The sequence below is a fragment of the Coenobita brevimanus genome, chromosome 75, assembly GCF_032717465.1.
Source record: "Coenobita brevimanus isolate Jiangsu-jjx chromosome 75, ASM3271746v2, whole genome shotgun sequence".
NCBI lineage: Eukaryota > Metazoa > Arthropoda > Malacostraca > Decapoda > Coenobitidae > Coenobita > Coenobita brevimanus.
In genome coordinates, this window is record NC_137028.1 from 22,050,669 (window position 1) to 22,072,133 (window position 21,465).

The window sequence follows — 21,465 nt, forward strand, 5'->3', positions numbered from 1 at the left end:
GGAGGGATGGGGTGGAGAGGTATATGAGAAAGGGGGGTGTGAGTTGGGAGCGGGGCAGTGGAAATGGCGGGGAACAGGGCGACGTGGAGGCGATTTGTTTGTGGCCACCCCGAATGGGATTGAGGCGTCTGGCAATAGATAGATAGATAGACTTCTTTAGGTCATGGTACTTTCCCTTTTATAGTTTAGGCTCTTATTGTAACTTTCATTGCTGTTATCTATATCATATGCAATCCTGGAATTGCAATTTAGCACTGTATGGTCGCTTTTGCCGAATGGATGGTGATATATTAAATCGTCAATATCGTTTTCTTGCCTAGTAAATATGAGATCTAGCATTCAGGGCACATCAAGTCCTCTTTTTCTGGTGCTTTCCCTTACATGTTGCATTAGGAAAATCTCTTGCACAAGATCCAGGAGCTTTTGGTCCCAACAGCTTTCTTGGGTTATTATATCTAGAGTATTCCAATTTATATTTGTATTAAAATCTCCAGTTAGTATAATTCTTTCCGTTTTCTCTTCCATTTTATGTAGTAATGCTCTTAAACTCTGAATTGTACTCTCCGCCAGTTCCTCATATTCGTCTCTTTCCCATGTGTTTGATCTGGGTGGCATGTACAAATTGGCTACAGTGACTTTCCCTTCAGATGTATTTATCTTTACTGCAATCAGTTCTACTTGTGATGGTATATCTAATTCTATTTCTTTGACTTTTAGATTTTTCTTAGTTAATATTATAATTCCTCCTCCTTTTTTTAAGTTCCTATCTCTTTTCCATATATTATATTCCTCTAAGTTTAGGATGTCATTTGCTATCCTTGGTGTTAATTTTGTTTCAGTTAGGCATATTGCATATGGTTCATTTTCTCTGACATAATCATTCATCTCTAATACTGTAATTTAGATACCATTCCATCCACATTTGAGTACATCAACTTAATCATCTTGTTTATATACTTGCCATGATTTGGTTCTACTACCTTCCTCCTTTTTAGCCCCTCCTGTTTATGTACCACTTTCGTACCTGCAATCCTATTACTTTGTAAAAAATTTATTCTTCTCCTCCTCTGATCTTCCCTCATTTTTTGTTTTTGCTTCCTCCCTCTTCTCTTTCAGTAATTTCAGTTCCTCTTGTATTAGGCATCTTTTTATCCATACATTTTTGAACTCCTCTTTTTCCATAAGATTCTTTGCATTTTTTAGTATCTCCTCCACGGTGTTTACACTCTGCAAGGTTACCTTTAGGGGTCTTGACTTGCTTTTCTCGTATTTCCCTAACCTTTCGTGTTCCTCTATGTCTTTACTACAGATTTCCTCTGATACTTCTTTCATTATGCCCATTACATTTGTCATCTCCTTTTTGTCTCTTGAGATCTTGTTTTTTACTTCTTCCTCTTCTATACCAGTAATTAGTATAGATTTGTTGATATCTACTGAATCTCTGACTAATTTTGGATTGTTTTGGATTATTCTTTTCACTTCCTTTTTAATGCTTTTTTCTTCCACCCTTGTTTCCAAGTCTTTCTTTACTTTCACTATTTTAGCATAAGTGGTTTCCACATCATTTTTGTAGCTTTGTACAGCTTCATTCACCTGTGTAATCATCTCCTCAACATCACTGATCTGGTCTATCAGACTGCTTACTTGCCTAATTGTCTCTGTATCAATTTTGAATTCTTCCATAATACTCTCGTGGTTGACTACTGTACTTGCCATTTCACTAATTTTCCTCCTAAGTGTACCCACTTCAACTGTTAGCTCATATATGGTTGTGTCTTTCTTGTTGACTTCCTTTCCTAATTTTTCTATTTCTTCCGTTTGCAAGTGCATCTGTTTCTTAATTTCATCACTCTCATTTTGAAAAGTCGTCTCTAACCTGTGTACTCGTTCCACCAGTTTATTGTGAGTCTCCATTTTAACCAGTTCTTGGTAGAAATCATCATCCTGGTTTCTACCTTTATCCCTTTTCTTTTCCAAATTTCCTTTACTAAAGTATGTGGTCATTTTGTAGTACTAAAAGCACATACTTACATTCCCTGGGGCAGATTGTAGACTAAACAACGATCAGCTGATTGTGCGCATTCTTGCACAGCTGGTTTGTTTACTTTTCTGTTTGACCAAGTCTTACTTAAAACTTCTTCTTTTTTATATTAGAACACCATTTAGTTTAACCTTGTACAGAGCTTGACTCATATAAAGATACTGATTTAGGTAATGCCGCTGGCCTAGTTGGCCAGGTATAGAGAGGTGGCGACGTGCGTCTGCTTTCTCTCGGTGCCTTGGTGTGTGTGTGTGTGTGTGTGTGTGTGTGTGTGTGTTCTTACCTCTTACCTAATTGTACCTTTACAGGAATGAGTCAAGCTCGTAATGTCCCATGTCTTAAACCATATTTATCGTACATATCCTTAAATTTGTTAATTGTTTTGGCACACACACTTTCATTCGGTAGTGCATTCCATTGATCAATTGCTCTGTCTGGGAAACTGAATTTCCTTACGTCTTTATCACCTCTCTTCTTATGCAGTTTTTTGCAGTGTCCTCTTGCTGATGCTTCTCCATATGTTAAGTAATCATTTATGTCTATTTTCTCCTTCCCTGATATGCACTTATTTAGCATTACCATGTCACCTCTTTTCCTTCTCTACTGTAGTGTTGGTAGATTCAATTTATTTAGTCTTTCTTCGTAGCTTAGGTCCCTTAAGCTTGGTATCCATCTTGTAGTGGCCCATTGAACTTTTTCAATCTTGTCTATGTGTTTTTTGAGATGAGGACTCCAGACTACTGATGCATATTCCAGGGTTGGTCTAATGAATGATGTTATTATCCTTCTTAGCATGTCTTCATTTATGTATGTGAATGCTATTCTCATATTTGCAAGCAGTGTATACATGTTCCGTACCTTCTCGCTGATGTGGTAAGCCGGAGATAGTCTGTTATTGATAATCACACCTAGGTCCTTCTCTCTTTCTGATGTGTATATGGTTTTATTTCCTAATGTATAATCCCAATCAGGTCTTTTTCCACTTTTACCAAACTTGATTACATGACACTTGTCCACATTGAATTCCATTTGCCATGTATTACTCCATTCATGAAGTTTATTTAATTCTTCTTGTAGCTCTTTACAAGAGTCTGTGTTAGTAATTCTCCTTTGTATTTTTGCATCATCTGCAAACATATTCAGATAGCTTTCATTTCCAGTGTTACTGTTTATATCATTTATATACACTAAAAACATGATTGGTGCCAGCACTGAACCCTGTGGTACTCCACTAGTCACTTCTTTCCATGATGAGTAATTTCCTCTTAGTACTGTTCTCATTTCTCTTTTTATGAGAAAATCTTGCATCCAACAAAACAGATTGCCTCGAATTCCTCCTTGATGGTACAGTTTCCATAAAAGTCTTTGGTGTGGTACTGTGTCAAATGCTTTCTTGAAATCTAAATGGATACTGTCCACCCATCCTTCCCTTTCCTGTATTGTGTTTGTTACTCTGTCATAGTAGCTCAACAGATTAGTAACACATGATTTTCCTTTTCTGAAACCAAACTGTCTTTCTGTTATCATACTGTGTTCTTCTAGATGATTTACCCAAGCTTTTCTTATAAGCTTTTCCAATACCTTGCTTACAACACTGGTCAGTGTTACTGGTCAGTAGTTGAGTGGATTTTGTCTATTTCCTTTCTTGAATAAGGGGACAATATTTGCTTTCTTCCAAATATCATGTAGTTTACCTTGACTCAAGGATTTCTTGAAAAATAAAAATAATGGTTTACTTAACTCCTTTGCACATTCGCGTAGTACCCAACATGAAATTTCATCAGGACCACTTGCTTTTCCGCTGTCTAATTTACTTAACTCCTCCTGTATTACTTTTTCTGATGTTTGTATATCTGGTAGTATATGTGGACATGCATGTTCCACATAGTCCCTCTCAAAATTTTTTTTTTCTGTAAAAACTAATTGGAAATTCTTATTTAGCGCTTCACAAATATCTTTCTCTTGTGTATAAGTGATTCCCTCATCCGTAATGGATTGTATTATATCTTTTACTTTGGTTTTGCTTCTGATGTAGCTGTAAAACAGATTTGGTTGATCACTACTTTTATTTATTATATCCTCCTCAAACTGTTTTTGGGCTTCCCTCCTTATTCTTGTAAAATCATTTCTTGCCTGTTTGTAATTATTATACGCCCTTACACTATTGTGTCTCCTGTATCTATTCCACAACAAATCTCTTCTTTCTTTTGATTTTTTACATTCTGTATTGAACCATTTCTGTATTTTCTTATCTGCTTCTTTGTGCTGTGGGATGTACTTCTGGACTCCTATTTCATAAAATTCACAGAATTTTTTATATACAGCATTTAAATCTTGTCCTCTAAGCTCATTTTCCCAATCAACTTCTAAGAAATACTTCTTTAGGTCTTGATAATTTCCTTTTTTATAGTTTAGGCTCTTTTTGTAACTTTCATTGCTGTTAACTATGTCATATGCTATCTTGAAGTTGTAATTTAGTACTGCATGATCGCTTTTGCCGAGTGGAGGGTGATATATTAAACTCTCAATATCATTTTCTTGCCTAGTAAATATTAGATATAGCATAGAAGGTACATCGAGTCCTCTCTTTCTGGTGGTTTCCCTCACATGTTGCTTTAGGAAAAACTCTTGAACGAGATCCAGGAGCTTTTAGTCCCAACAGCTTTCTTGGCTAATTATATCTATAGTATTCCAATTTATATTTGTATTAAAATCTCCAGTTAGTATAATTCTTTCTGATTTCTCTTCCATTTTATGTAGTAATGATCTTAAACTCTGAATTGTACTCTCCGCCAGGTCCTCATATTCGTCTCTTTCCCATGTGTTTGATCTGGGTGGCAAGTACAAATTGGCTACAATTACTTTCCCTTCAGATGTGTTCATCTCTACTGCAATCAGTTCTACTTGTGATGGTATATCTAGTTTTATTTCATTGACTTTTAGATTTTTCTTAGTTAATATTATAACTCCTCCCCCTTTTTTTAAATTTCTGTCTCTTCTCCATATATTGTATTCCTCTAAGTTTAGTATATCATTGCATATCCTTGGTGTTAATTTTGTTTCAGTTAGGCATATTATTTATGGTTCATTTTCTCTGACAATCATTCATCTCTAGTAATTTAGATACCATTCCATCCACATTTGAGTACATCAACTTTATCATCTTGTTTATATACTTGTCATGACATGGTTCTACTACCTTCCTCCTTTTTATTCTCTCTTGTTTGTGTACCACTTTCGTACCTGCAATCCTATTACTTTGTAAAAAAATGTGTTCTTCTCCTCTTCTGATCTTCCCTCATTTTTTGTTTTTGCTTCCTCCCTCTTCTCTTTCAGTAATTCCAGTTCCTCTTGTGTTAGGCATCTTTTTATCCATACAATTTTGAACTCCTCTTTTTCCATAAGATTCTTTGCATTTCTTAGTATCTCCTCCACAGTGTTTACACTCTGGAAAGTTACCTTTAGGGGCCTTGACTTGCTTTTCTCGTATTTCCCTAACCTTTTGTGTTCCTCTATGTCTTTACTACAGATTTCCTCTGATACTTCTTTCAGTAAGCTCATTACATTTGCCATCTCGTTTTTGCCTCTTGTGATCTTGTTTTTTACTTCTTCCTCTTCTATACCAGTGATTACTATAGATTTGTTGATATCTACTGAATCTCTGACTAACTTTGGGTTGTTTTGGAGTATTCTTTTCACTTCCTTTTTAATGTTTTTTTCCTCCACCCTTGTTTCTAAGTCTTTCTTTACTTTTACCATTTCAGCATACATGGTTTCCACATCATTTTTGTAGCTTTGCAGAGCTTCATTCACCTGTGTTATCTTCTCCTCAATATCACTGCTCTGGTCTATCAGACTGCTTACTTGCCTAATTGTCTCTGTATCATTTTTGAACTCTTCCATAATACTCTTGTGATTGACTAATGTACTTGCCATTTCACTCATTTTCTTCCTAAGTGTACTCAATTCCACCGTTAGTACACTGATGGTTGTGTCTTTCTTGTTGGCCTCCCTTCCTAGTTTTTCTATTTCTTTCTTTTGCAAGTGCATCTGGTTCTTTATTTCATCAATTTCATTTTTGAAAGCCATTTCCAGTTTGTGTACACGTTCAACCTGTCTATTGTGAGTCTCCACTTCAACCAGTTCTTGGTAGAAATCATCATCTTGCTTTCTACCTTTATCCCTTTTCTTTTCCAAATTTGCTTTACTAAAGTATGTGTTCATTTTGTAATACTAAAAGCACAGAGTACATGTACTTACATTCCCCCGTGCAGTTGTAGTCTAAACAAACCTCAGCTGACTGAGCGTATTCTTTCGCCTCTCGGTTCTCTTTTCTGTTTGAACAAGTCTTGTTTAACCCGCCCCGTCCCGACCACTTTTTTCACCACTGGTACCCCCCAATCCCGACCATTTTTGGACCCAAATTTGTTTTGCTAAAACTTTCGCTTTTGGTCAGAAACAATGGTCAATCACCAAGAAAGTGTTCACCGGGGTCCATAAGTGGCCTAAACAGGTATACCTTCGTTACACCTGGTACCGTGTTCTCTGTAGGTGGTCTGAGGCTCTCACATTTTATATGGTATTATAAGTCTGGGAAACCAATGAAAGTAAGTAGATATGTATTTATTACAAACATAAAAACATGTGATACAAGAGTAAATTGGATTTTATACAAAAATTGAGGTGAAATAAGCATTGTACCATCGCGTGAACCGAGCGAAAACGGCCATACTGTTCACGATGAATCGCTAACATTGCTGAATCATGATACATATCATTTTTTCTACTTACATAATACATCTCCAATAACATTATACCATTTTACATTTTATTGAACTGTTTTTACGTATTCACAGGCCTTTCGATAACATTTAGCGTAATGTTAGCGCTTATTTACGTAGTGAGTGAACTCGCTGTGACTGTTGTTTCAACTCGTATTGTGTTTTTTCAACTTACATAATACTTTCCTAATAACATTATACACTTTTCCACTTTTGAGAACTGTTTTGAGATAGTTTCAGGCCTTACGTAAATATTTAGCATAATAATAGCGCATAATAACACAGAGGGTGACGTCGCTATGACTATTATTTCAACTTACAACCTATTTTTGTACTTATATAATACTTCTCCACTAACATTACACATGTTTCCACTTTATATCATTGCTATCACATAATTGGAGACCTTACTATTCTACTGAGCATCATATTATCGCATATTTACACAGTGAGTGTTATCGCGATATCATTTGTTTCATCTTACATTAGTATTCAGTTTATAAATTACTTTCCTACTAACATTACACCCGTTTCCACTTTATATTCTTGCTATCACATATTTACTGACCAGAGTCTTAGACTGAGCGTTATATTTTCGCAGATTTACACAGTGGGTGTAGTTTTGATATCACTTCTTTCAACTTACACTATATCTCAACTTATACATTACTTTCCTGCAAACATTACACCCGTTTCAACTTTATATAAGACTTAGCACATACTGACTGGCCTTACCATTATCCCGCCCCGTCCCGACGACGTATGGGTACGTCACCACGATTTGCATTTGCCAGTCCCGGCGACGTACCAGTACCTCGTGCAATTGCAATGTGCATAATTTCGACAATTTTCAAATTTCGCACTTGATTTGCGGTACGTACCCTCGCCTGACCTTCCCCTACCTGCCACCAGGCGGGGACACTCGGCGACCCCGCGCGACCCGCGCTAGCCCGCCACTCGTCCACTCACCTGGTAGCCACGGTCCTGCTCAGACATGGCTAAGAGAGGTCTCTCAGAGAGCGAAATTCAAGTCGCCCTGGACACCTTTACCGGCGACAGTGATTCCCCACTGGATGACGAGGAGATGGACAAAGATTATGTGCAGCCAGAGGAGGAAGAAACCACCAGCAGTGACGAGGAAGTTCCGTCACCAAGGAAGCGGCAGTACGTGACTTACCGTGCTCCTAGAGAGGGGCAGGAGGCAAAGAAGGCACGTGGTATGTCATGTCCCTATCCCCAGCGTGCCTTGGAAGCAGAATTCGAGGTCGAGGACGAGGACGAGGACGGAGACGTGGGACGTGCTGCCACGTGGTATGGGCGGGAGGTGATTACGCATCGTGGCCCAGAGCGCACACCACGTCGTCTAAGCAGGTATGGGCCTAGCATTCTGTTTGGGGCGGTAGGAAGTGAAGTGGAGGGAGTGGGGAGTGAAATGGACATTCCTGGGATTAGGGAAAGTGAGAGTGAGGTGGGTGAGTCATTGCTCTCCCTACGCAGTGTGAGGCGGCAGAGTGGATCACGTGGGCCAGTGTGGGTGCGTTCCTTATCACGTGGGGTTGTGAGGGAGGGGGAAGGTGGGGAGGAACCACTCCAAAGCACGTCTTATGCTCCCCAATATCCCCTAACACGTGGTCGAGCAAGGTTGCGTGAGAGAGCACGTGGTGTGGTAATGGAGGGGGAAGGTGGGGAGGAACCACTCCCCAGCACGTCTTCTGCTCCCCAATATTCAACTATTTCATCCCCACAGCCCCCTAATGTTCCTCAAGGCCGTAAGGGTAAGGGAAAGGGAAAGGGTAAAGGCAGAGGGAAGAGGAGTGACAGTGGGGAAGCCCTCCGTACTCTTTCTCCCCAACCTCCCCAACCAGGATCTCCTCCCCACCCAGACGAAGGCGGTGATGGGGACGAGGGATTTGTGTCGTGGGATTGGGAGGATGGGAGTGATTTTTCTTCCCTCATTCACCCCTTCACTGAGCAGGGGCGATCTGGCTGCATTGCACCAGGTATTCACTGTAATTCAAGCAGGTTGGATTTTTTCCACCTGTTTTTCAGTGAGGCCTTCGTAGATCAGATCGTGTTTCAAACAAACCTGTTTGCAAGCGGCCAGCGGCTAGAAAGTGAAAGATTGGGAACAAGGAGTAGGCATTCAATGATTTATGATTACCCTGTCTCCATTCCAGAAATGTTCTTATTTTTTGCCCTTGTCCTTTTGATGGGTATAATAAGAAAAAATAGAATTCCTGCTTACTGGACTACGGACCCTGTTATGTTTACCCCCATATTTGGTCAAGTGATGAGCCGTAATCGGTTTCAACAAATTCTAAGTCGCCTCCATTTTTATGATGCTAATGACCCTGCAAATGCAAACAACACGGACAAAATGAGGCGAATTAGGCTGGTCTTTGATCATCTCAGGCAAACCTTTCGATCCTCATTCTATCCCTATAGAGATCTCGTCATAGACTAGAGTCTCGTGTTGTGGAGAGGCAATATTTCATTCAGACAGTATATACCCAGCAAAAGGCACCGTTTTGGGTTCAAGATCTTTGTTATATGTGACTGTAGGACTGGATACGTGCAAGACATAGTCTTGTACACCGGTGCACAGACAGACATAATAGAAGATCGAAGTATAGGACTTTCGGGAGCAGTGGTAAAGACGATGATACAAGACTACCTTCATCGTGGTCACGTTCTCTATCTCAACAACTGGTACACTAGCCCTCTTCTCGCTCGTTATCTTCACAGACATGAAACGGGAGTCTGTGGAACCGTAAAGGTGAACCGGCGTCACATGGTCAAGGTAGGGCAGAAACTTGCAAGGAGTGAGGTTGTCTTCTTCAAAGCAAACAACATCCTTGCAACAATGTGGAACCACAACAGAGAAGTAAGCCTCTTGTCCACGGTTCACCGCCCCTTGATGCACCGTACTGATTCTGTTGATTACCATAGCGAGAGCAGGCGTCGTGTTTGGAAACCTGAATGTGTCATGGACTATAATATAAACATGCGCCTCGTGGACCAGTCAGACTCCATGATATCGACGGTAGAGTGTGCCAGGACCACGATGAAGTGGTATAAAAAACTGTTCTTTCACTTGCTAGATATCACTGCTCTGAATTGCCACCACCTTCACGCCATGACCACAGGAGTTCAGGAAACCTTTGAAGGGTTTGTGAGGGAGCTCACACAAGAAATCTTTGCAAAGTATGCTGTTGAAAGGCCCCAACAGCGCCCCCGCACTGCCCATATTACCCACACTCCCCAGAGAATATCCGCCCGCCATTTCCCCACTCCTATCCCGCCCCAGCCCAACAGACCTAGGCCCCAGCGCAGGTGTCACGTGTGCAGTCATTCCCAGGTGAGACTCACGACACAGAGGAAGGACACCCGCTATGAGTGCGTGCAGTGTGACGTGGGTCTGTGTATTCACCCATGTTTTAGTGAATATCACACATTGCTGCAATTTTAGCATGGTGTGAATGCGAAAGGACGCAGAAATTATGATGTAAATGCGACAGACAGACGCTCTGTGAAAATATCAGTCATGTGGATCGCCAAATATTAGTATAAAGTGCCTACGGGTAGAACATAAGTGAAAACATTGGGTGTAAGTATATAAATCTGCCCTAAGTTGAAACTTACATAGAGAGGGTTGTTTGATGCAATATTCTGTCGCTCAGTGCAATAAATACGGCCCCTTATTATATATTTCCTATTATGTGACATTCTTACGGGTATAATATAAGTTCAAATTATTGTATATGATGATGTATTTCCTAAGTCAAATATTCATAGCGTGTCTATAAAGATAAGATTTCCTGACGCTTAGTCGAATGAATAAGGCACGTATTAGTCAAAATAAAAGTCAGCAAGTGATAAAGTGAATAATTAGTATATAAGTGTGTGAGTGAATTAGTATATAAGTGTGTGAGTATTATGTATGACGTAACATTCCTTGCGAGGGTATTTTCAGGCGATATTCTCACGCTCACTTGAATAAATAATGGCAGTAAGTATGTACAGTGCATTGGAGGGGTGTAAACGTGTGTAATGTAAGTGGGAAAATATAATTGGAGTGAATAAATAAAGTAGATGATGAAACACGAGTGTTTGAGATCGTGGTTGCTACGTGAATAGGCGCTAGCATATCGCTAAATGCCCTCGTAATGAATGAAAATAATTGAAAACCTTCACAGTGGTGGGGGAAAGGTTCTATGTAAATGGGAAAATAATTGGAAAGTGATAAAACAATTTGGTATGTTGAAATACGAGTCATAGCGAGTGCGCTTACTAAGCTGATGTGTGCTAAACTTATGCTGCATGTCATCATAATGAATGAAAACATCTGAAATCACTTACAAACAGTTGTAATTGGTAAATTGTCATTGAAACAGAAGTATACAAGTAGAAAAAATGATCGGTAGACTCATAACAGAAAATTAGCAGATAGCATGATACGACTCGGACCTAACTCGCTATGCTCGCGCGATGGTACAATGCTTATTTTTCCTATATATGTGTCTGAAATCCATTATATTGTTACTGTTATTGTTTATTAGTACAAATTCAATAAATGTAGAGGTGTTGTGTGTTGTTTGTCCCATTATTCCTTACCATAGAAAACGTTAACGCATATCCAGCCCATTACAGAATACGATACCTTCGGGGGGAAACCGCACCTGTATAGACCACTTATAGACCGCAGAGACCACTTTCTTCAAGATTTTCCATAGTTTCTCGACCTAAGCGGAAGTTTCATAAGAAAAAATTTTTTTCCAAAAAGGCTCGGGACTGGGGGATGTCATACGTGCGGAAAGGCTCGGGACGTGACGGGTTATACTGAGCGTCATATCGCCATCCCACACAGTTTCAGTAGTGTAGGAAGTTATGGTACTCTCTGAAACATGGCTGAAGGCACAACGCAACATTGCACTCTACACACTCGTACCTTGTGTCTTTTCTCTGAGTGGCTGGTCTGACTGTCGAGTGCTTGCATACATGGCAGCAGCGCTGGGGTTTACGACGGTTTGGTTGGGAAGGGATTGTGCTAGGATAATGGCGTCCTGCGAGGTGCAGGGGAGTCTAGGCAGCCATGGGGGTGCGGGTGCAGTGTGTGGGTCTGTCCTGGGCATGCCTGGCGATTATTTCACGTGCCAGCTCCCTCACAAACCCCTCAAAGGTCTCTGATACTCCCGTTGTCATGGCGTGCAGGTAGTGTGCGTTCAGGACCGTGATGTCGAGCAAGTGGAAAAAGAGCTTTTTGTACCACTTCATCGTGGTCCTGGCACAGTCAACACTGTCATCGAGTCTGACTGATCCACTTGCCTCATGTTCAGATTATAGTCCAGTACAGACTCGGGTTTCCAGACGCTGCGCTTCCTCTCGCTACGGTGATCAACGGAGTCTGTGCGGTGCATCAGGGGGCTGTGTACAGTTGATAGGAGGCAAACTTCCCTGTTGTGGTTCCACAGGGTGGCAAGGATGTTATTTGCCTGGAAGAAAACCACCTCGTTCTTTTCAAGTTTCCTCCCTATCTTGACCATATGGCGACGGTTTCTCTTGACTGTACCACAGACTCCGATGTCATGTTGGTGGAGGAATCTAGCGAGAAGAGGGCTAGTGTACCAGTTGTCCAGGTACAACACATGACCACGATGAAGGTACTCCTCTATCATTGTCTTCACCACGGCCCCTGAGAGTCCTATACTACGATCTTCTGTTATATCTGTCTGTGCGCCCGTGTACAAGACTATGTCTTGCACATAACCAGTCTTACAGTCACACATAACAAAGATCTTGAACCCAAAACGGTGTCTCTTGCTGGGTATGTACTGGCGAAAGGTAATATGACGAGGTCTATGACGAGGTCTATGACGAGGTCTCTGTAAGGATAAAATGAGGAGCGGAACATTTCCCGCAAAATGATCAAATACAAGCCCAATTCTCCTCATTTCATCAGTGATATTAGCATTAGCTGGATCTTCTGCATCAAAAAAGTGGAGGCGGCCGAGAATTTGCTGAAATCTATTACGACTCATCACCTTTCCAAAGAAAGGTGTGATGGTCATTGGGTCAGTGGTCCAGTATGCAGGTATTTGATTTTTTCTGACAACACCCATCAAGAGAACCAGGGCAAAAAATAAGAACATCTCAGAAATTGTCACAGGATAGTCATATTGCTGGGAATGCCTGCTCGTTGTTCCAAAACGTTCACTTTCACGGCGCTGTGTTCGTGAAAATAGGTTTGTCTGTTCCACTATGCACCCCACAAACGCCTCCCCAAAGAACAGGTGGAAGAAATCCACCCTAGTGGAACCCGCATGCACACCTGGAGCCGTGCAACCAGACCGCCACTCCTCAGTGAAAGGGTGAATGATGGGAGTAAAATTACTCCCATCTTCCCAGTTCCACGAGACACCACCTCTCCAGCCTCGTCCCCATCGTCGCCTTCGTCAGGGTGGGGAGGTGAGGGTGGTGGGGGAGGTTGGGGAGGTGGAGAGCGGTGCCTTTCATCACTCGCATTTCTCTTCCCTCTCCCTTTTCCTTTACCCTTTCCCTTCCCTTTCCTTCCTTTCCCCACATCCTGGGGCTGTAGGGAGGAAGTTTGGGAATATTGTGGGGCGAAAGATGTGCTGGGGAGTGGCTCCACCTCCTCTCCCCTAGGCCTACGTGCACCACGTGCTCGTGCTGCCTCCCTCACACCACTTTCCCTTTCACCCCGCACTCCTACCACACCACTTTCCCTTTCACCCTGCGCTCCCGCCACACCACTTTCCCTTTCACCCCATACTCCCACCACACCACTTTCGCCTTCCCCAGACAAAACACTAGGACCATACCTTATTTGCCTTCTCGCCCCACCTTCTGATCCTCGGGGTGAGATTTTTTCCTTCCCCAACCACGAGGCAACATCACATCCTAAGCCACCGTCATCGTCATCGTCCTCATCCTCATCCTCATCAGAATCTCTCTCTACGGGATGGAGAGAGGTCCGTCAGGTGGTTTGGGTGCAGGCTGGCCTTCCCTTGCCTTACGATATGTGACACCGCTTTTTCCGGGGCGAAGGGACCTCCTCATCACTGCTTGTTATTTCCTCCTCAGGCTGCACGTAATCTCAATCCACCACATCATCATCAAGTGGAGAATCACTATCTCCAGTGAAGGCATCCAGGGCAGATTGTATTTCGTCGTCTGAGAGACCTTTACACATCATGTCTGACCTGGGTCACTGCTAACAGGTGAGTGACCGAGACAAGGGCGAGCGCGGGTCACGTGGGGTCTGGGACGCTGCCCACCTGGCGGCAGGTAGGGGAGGCTTGGGTAGGTGGGCGAATCGAAAATCTCGCGTGAATTTTGAAAATTGTGGAAATTATGAACCTAGCAATTGCAGGACGTTAAAGTACGTCGACGGGATTGGCAGTGACAAAACGTGAGGACGTGGAAGAACGTCGAAGGGACGCCGCGGGTTAAACTTATTATTTTTTTTCTTTTAATAATGAAAAATCATTTAGTCTAACCTGGTACAGGGGTGTGTGTGTGTGTGTGTGTGTGTGTGTGTGTGTGTGTGTGTGTGTGTGTGTGTGTGTGTGTGTGTGTGTGTGTGTGTGTGTGTGTGTGTGTGTGTGTGTGTGTCTGAGGACCCAAAACCAAAACATCCGGGACTTAGAGTGTCCGGGACTTGGGCGTGAGGGTCTGACAGGGATTATTGTACAGGACAGTACCACAAGACCCAGGGGAGTAACAGTACACACAGCTGATGAGACAGAGTGCATCAGTGCAGTGAGTGAATTCTGGTCAGCATTATCACCCCAGATATCTAAAAGAAGACAGACATGCTGAGGATTTTGAGAATAATCAGCCATCACGTTATCATTTGAGTGGTTTACGACAACCCACTGCCCAAGCCGTCACAGGCACTGGAGAAACACTGGTACAATCCAGTATGGGTCAATGCAATCGGTATGCTTTTTCTGCACGTGCAACATTCCTGGTAACACATTTTTGGCCTATGCACTTGGAATCCATCCCTTAACCCCTAATGCGCGGCCATGGACAGCCGACCCCCCCCCCCGGGTGGTGGGGTTGTATCGCGGTCTGAGTACCTGTAGGAAAATATTAGCCAAAAATCAGAGATTAACCCTAGAACATTATACTTGGTATGGCAGATAGTACTTACATTCAGCTTTCTCCAGAGACAGGTGTTGAGCCTTCGTGGACTACCCAAGGACTTGTGGAGACTTGCAAAGTTGGGTAACCAAATCTTCACTTTCACACCTCCAGCAACCCGGTTTCCCCTCTACCACAGCCTCATTCTGTCACAGTAAACTTTATACTACAACATACAGGTAGTTTGGAATCCGTATTTGTACAATAAGCACTGAAAATAAGGCTAAAATCAACGGAGCGTACGGCCGACATGCAGCACGGCGGCGGTCTTCCCGTCACTCAACAAACATTTCCATTTTCACAGCTATAAACGTGTATACTACATTAATTTCAATCATTTTACTTCCCAAAAGATCACTGCGGCGCGCTTTTTATTCTGCCTTACGCCCGTCACTTTATTCTTGTTCCTGTCGGCCGCTCGCACTGACTCGGAAGAGCTAGAACTCGCCATAATGTCACTTTGAGAGCCTGCAATAAACTGACGCTAAACAGGGGCAAACCGTGCGAAAAAAAGCTAGTGTTACAACTGGGGAAACAAGCGTTTCCTATTAGCATAAACTGCTTGTGAGAGGAGAGCGTAGATTTACAGTTCTGAGCAGTCAGAGCGCTGCCATGTATCACAGCCAGGCTGGCCGGGCCGTTGTGGGGGGGGGGGGAACGCGATACTTGGCAACAATGGAGGTCAGTAGTACAAAGGTAAAGTATGCTAATTGTAGCTAAAGGGTGGTGGTACTGATAGACAATACCAGCTGAAACATCCTTGCCCGCGTTTACTGAAAATTAACTCGAATCGCAAACACGACGCTCCGCCATTATATCCTTTTTGGCGAGCGTCGCAAACGCGACGATCCGCGTTTAAGGGGTTAAAGAGGTTTCTGTACAGGTATTAGTACCAGTATGCTCAAGGAAGATCTTGTGCTGCAGTCAAAGCCAGAGGTGACCGATGCATGAGAACTGTGTTCTTAACCCGTGGAGAGCGACCGTGCTTCCGTAGGTACCAGGCGTCAAGCTACGATTTGGCTGAAATTTCGAGTCTTACAGAACTGAATGAAACACACATCATCGTCTTGGATATGTTCGCGCGCATCCGGCAATATATATATATATATATATGACCATATAAAGTCATGTGGTGGTGAGATAAAATGGCCAGAATATGCACAGCTGCTGGCGCAAGCAACCCACCCACCACCTGCGGTGATTGAGGTAGGTCATTGTCCGGGAAAAACAGCCTGTATGTACAATGGCCTTGGCAAGGATCACGTGATTACTGTATCATCAACTCTCTCTCTCTCTCTCTCTCTCTCTCTCTCAAACTACGATAAACTACCTTTACCTTACGCACTGCCGACAAAGCATACATTATTATACAATTTAGGCCTACCCGAAACCCTCTCTCTCTCTCTCTCTCTCTCAAACTACGATAAACTACCTTTACCTTCCGCACTGCCAACAAAGCATACATTATTATACAATTTAGGCCTACCCGAAACCCTCTCTCTCTCTCTCTCTCTCTCTCTCTCTCTCTCTCTCCGATAGAGGAGGGAGGGAATGGAGAATAAGAGAGAGAAGAGGGACCGTTTATGCCTTATCTCCTCACTCAAGGGACGTTCCTTTGCCATTCCCGTATTCATTCTCTCTCTCTCTCTCTCAGAAAAATGTCCTTTATCTCTCTCTCTCTCTCTCTCTCAGAAATATGCCTTTTATCTCTCTCTCTCAAAAAAAAAAAAAAAAAATGCGTCTCTCTCTCTCTCTCTCTCTCTCTTTGATAGAAGAGGGAGGGAATGGAGAATAAGAGAGAGAAAAAGGATCATTTATGCCATCTCCTTACTCAAGGGACGCTCCTTTGCCATTCCCGTATTCATTCTCTCTCTCTCTCTCTCTCAGAAAAATGCCCTTTATCTCTCTCTCTCTCACAGAAAAATGCCCTTTATCTCTCTCTCTCTCTCTCTTTCGTGTGTGTGTGTGTGTGTGTGTGTGTGTGTGTGTGTGTGTGTGTGTGTGTGTGTGTGTGTGTGTGTGTGTGTGTGTGTGTATCCCCTAGCGCCCGGTGCGGGGTTGGCGGCATCACAGGAGTCCACGCATGCGCGCGTATTCTTAGTGTATATGGGGCAGTGCATGGGTGGTATCAAGAGTTGCCACCTGCCCCTATTTCCCATACAAATTTCAGCCACCTACTCCTCGTGGCGCAGTTTTGGTACACCTATGAAAATTGCACTCATTTGAGGCCTATCGCTTTTGACTCTGATAAGTCCCAAATGAGGCCTATCGCTCTCAATGGATTAAGTGTGTCCATAAGTTTTACTGCCTGGGATATTCAATTAATGTGGGGGGATTATGCAGAATCTAACCCAAGTGGAAGAGTTAAGAGTAGTTAGAAGAAGTTTAGAAATCTGTCCCCCAACAAGAGGAAGATCCTCTCTATACATGAAAGGGAAACTTTATGTTTCATGTGTACAGAGTCTGATGCTATTTGATAATAAAACATGGGAAGTACAAAACGAAAGATGTCTGCAAACTGCAAATTGGAATGCACATGGTGAGACTGAAGAACAGCAGCATACTAGAACAACATGTGCAGATTCATGAGGATGCTTGGGCTCCGAGTGTTAGTGAAGTGATGCACACAGGTAGGCTAAGGTGGTTTGGAAATTTGATGAATATGTTTAAATGTAACTGTGTAAAGGAGTGTGTACAATATTCTTTAACATGGAGAGGGCAACCCATGTGGGCAGACCAAAAATAACATGGGATGAGGGCCTAGGACAGGACCTAAGGCCTGAATTCAGGACAACGGTTTAACTCTCAAATTTGAGGCTGGTTCAAACCACGGACTGGATTTTATTTGATCCGGGATCATAGCCTAGGGTTTAGCCATGTTCAAGCTGGTGGATTATATCCCAGATAATCCAAGATTGAGTAATCTGGGACATAAGCCTCAGACTAAAGCATGCATTCAGACACAGTGATCATAGCTGATCAGCAGGCGTTTTTAGCCTAATTTTAATTTGAATGTGGCAGGAAAACCAACCTCTCATAAAAAAAAGTTGCTCCCTAACCAGTCAGTGCATTAAGATGGCAACAATAATGCAACATATAATGAAATATCACACTATGACATGAGTGAATAAAAACTAGTCCATGACTATTCATGAATACCACAGTACCAGTAAGTCAGTAACCTTTAGTGGGGGTACATAAACATTTTACATTTGCAGTTCGCTATTTCTGTTTTACCACATCAGCTATTATTCCATCTGTCATGTGTGAATTTAATAACCATATGAGTCTTAATGTGATGGTCATTTTCAGTTGTTCATAACCTACATGATGTAAAAGTATGATATGTTGACACTAAATATATCAAACTGCTTTGGTCTAACTGTATTACCGGAGAGGGAGGAATTCTAAATAGCCTGTTTAAGCTATCTGAACTACCATTACTCATGTTTCTATGAAACAAATCTAAATTCCTGATAAAACATTTATACTTTGGGTACTTGGAAAATATTTTCAATGATGAAAGCATTTATACTACAGAAGAACAGTAAGCTACTGTTTGCACACTGGACAATTTTATGATACCAACATACAATGATATGCAATAGGTTACTGTGTGCTCAACTGACAGTTTTGTGATAAAGAGGTACGGTTATTCCTTCCCTTCCCATGACCAAAGTGTGAAACATGAAGTGCTTAGGTGGTCACAGGCAAGTGTTGCCAAACAGAAATCTCAAAAAGTCCTAAACTGAATTTCAAAACAAGGTAAACTATAGATGAACAGCTCAAAATTTCACACTACTGAACTTCAAAACATGCTGTATCATAGACCTTTGTCAGTTGTGCAGACATTCAGCCCTTAGGCTTTCTTCTATATCTAGCCATCCATCCATCATCCAATCCTACGATGCTCCATGAGGAGAGTAGGAGCCCAGGGCTAGGCAGGTTGGTCCTGACATTTAAGATAGCCTCACTCATCCCTGAGTGGCATTATGTGAGCAATAAACCCCAACCACCCCTTGGATATAAACCTGCACAGGCTCAATCCAACTGGAGTGCTGTAATTAAACTAAACCACCATCCAGTGTAGTACATGGTTTCCTGGTGTACAGGAAACCATTTACTATGCTGGATGGTAACCATATAACCAAATTTTGGCACCTGGTGGTTAAGTGGGAAATTACAGCACTCCAATTGGATTGAGCCGGTAAAGGTTTATATTCAAGGGATGGTTAGGGTTTATTGCTCACATAATGCTACTCAGGGATAAGTGAGGCTGGTCACTCTCATCTTAAATGTCAGGACCAATTTGCCTAGCCACAGGCTCCTACGCTCCTCATGGGATGACATAGCATTGGATGTTGGATGGATGGCCAACTATAGAAGAAAACTAAGGGCTGAATGTCTACACAACTGACAAAGTTTTATGATACAGAAGTAAGCTACAGTAATAACAGGCTGTTGCTTGTTTTGCACAGCTTTCTCAATGTAGAGGGGACAAGCAAGCTTGATACAGTACTTAATTTTTATGACGTTATCACACATATCGATCAACAGTCTCCACTCCAAAACCCTTCTGTCTGTAGAAATGTGTGGAAAGATAATCTCGTATTCATGAGGACACTTGCCAGCATCGATCTCCCATCAATTCACCTCCTTGAGGAGGTTTAAACCGTGTGTGGACAAACTTCAGATTAAGGGCCACAGCGGCTCAAATCCTTGTTCTGAATATCTGTGATCTGGGATTATGCTGTAATTCAGGTTTTACACCAGGGACTGGATTCACAACCATGACTTGCATTTGGGCCTATGGGTTAGGGGCCTTGACTAGAATCCAGGAGGAGACCAGGCAGCTTGCAATGCAGCCATCAGGGGAAATAAAGTTTACCTGTTCATGCATGGTATACTGTCTCATAAAATATATATCTGTAGGTCATGACTACTCCTTCCATCCTCCCAAAGCTTTAACCTAAATACCACTTTCAAAACAAATGAATCATTCAATCACTGTATATATGATACAATCTAATAAATATACAATGCAGCTAAAACCAACTATACAAAAATTGAATACCTGCATCTTTGTCAATGTCACTGAGTTGTTCTGCAGACTTCATACAGCGAAGTTTACTTGGTGTGATGCTCTGAACACGAACTTGAGACTCAGATGTGCCATACGCCAACAAACTTGAGTCATCAGATATGTCCACTGCAGTGATGCTGAAACATAATATTTATCATGAAGTGTTGTTCTCTGCTTCAAAATGTATGGTAGTTGTAGAGATGGCTCTGTCAGTATTACCAGAGTCTACACTGCACCATTACCTATTTCCCATTCATAATGTTTTTCAAATTTGACAGCAGTGGTTCCCAACCATTTTGTACTCACAACTCCTTTCTGAAAACCTTGAAGCAAACATGACCCCACTGCCATAAGCCGTTTCAATTATACAAATTTTTTCTGAGAAGGAAAGGGGAAGAAAGAGAAAACAATCATTAATTCTTCAATTTTTACAAATTTTTCTACATTATTCCTTCCATATTGTAAAATTTGGGGTAATTTTAGTTTATTGGTCAAACCAAGCTAAAATTTTTTCACAGTGCCATCCATCATCACACAATCCATGACTGTCATCACTAACATATCATCTCCCCAACCTAGCTATTGGGATGGTTGGGGCTGCATCTGATCAGTGAGTCTTGGAATTTGTGGGGGGGGTGTTTGTAAGTGCCAGTCTCATGTCATTCTCAACATCCACTCTGTTCCTGGTTTTCTTTCTGATGCAGACGAGAGTTGAAAATCCAGCCTCACAGAGATAGGAGGAGGCAAATGGAAGAACACTGAGGGGCAGCATGCTGACCCTCGGATATGACTGATGCAAAACGCATCAGAATCGAGTCACCAATTTCTCCTCAAATAGGTTACGTGTCGGAGAGTCGTCCCACAGATCCAAAAATTCATTTTGGACTTCATATTGGATGCTATGTAGATCAAGTGTAGCAGAGAAAGGGTTTATTACCAGTGCCTCCCATTCTGAGAGATCAGGGAAGTATCACTGGAATTCCTTTTCTAGGGACTCAAGGTGTCTCATCATCTCAACCTACAGGAAATGATCCAGTTCACCCTCAGACTCATCCATCACTCCACAGTGTTTTCAAACATGGTGATGTTTCCAAGACTGACTTTCCAATGCCAGTTCTGCAGTTTGGGCATGAAGGCCCGTAAACTGTCTTGAAACAGAACGTGTGTTTTCCTTCCCTGAAGTTTCAAATTCCGCTTCTTCAGCTGGTCATAAATGTCCAAAACATCAGCCAGGCATGCAATCTGTTTATTCCATGTTTCATAATCGAAGTGAGCCAGAAGATTTTTCTTTTCTTGCACTTCCAGAAAGAACCTGATTTCACTTTTCATCTTGAAGACATGATTCACAATGTTCCCTTTCAACAACCAGCATACAGTTGTGTAGAAGAGAAGGA

The 21,465-nt window shown here is 42.1% G+C and overlaps 1 protein-coding gene across 1 annotated transcript in view; it reads right to left on the reverse strand.

Annotated features, from left to right (window-relative positions):
* Positions 1–21,465, reverse strand: part of Taf5 (TATA-box binding protein associated factor 5) — a 255,487-nt gene that overhangs the window by 117,170 nt on the left and 116,852 nt on the right. The window contains exon 7 of the mRNA XM_080278918.1: positions 20,063–20,208. Within this exon, the coding sequence (XP_080135044.1) occupies positions 20,063–20,208 (146 nt within the window). The remainder of the gene's footprint in view (positions 1–20,062; positions 20,209–21,465) is intronic.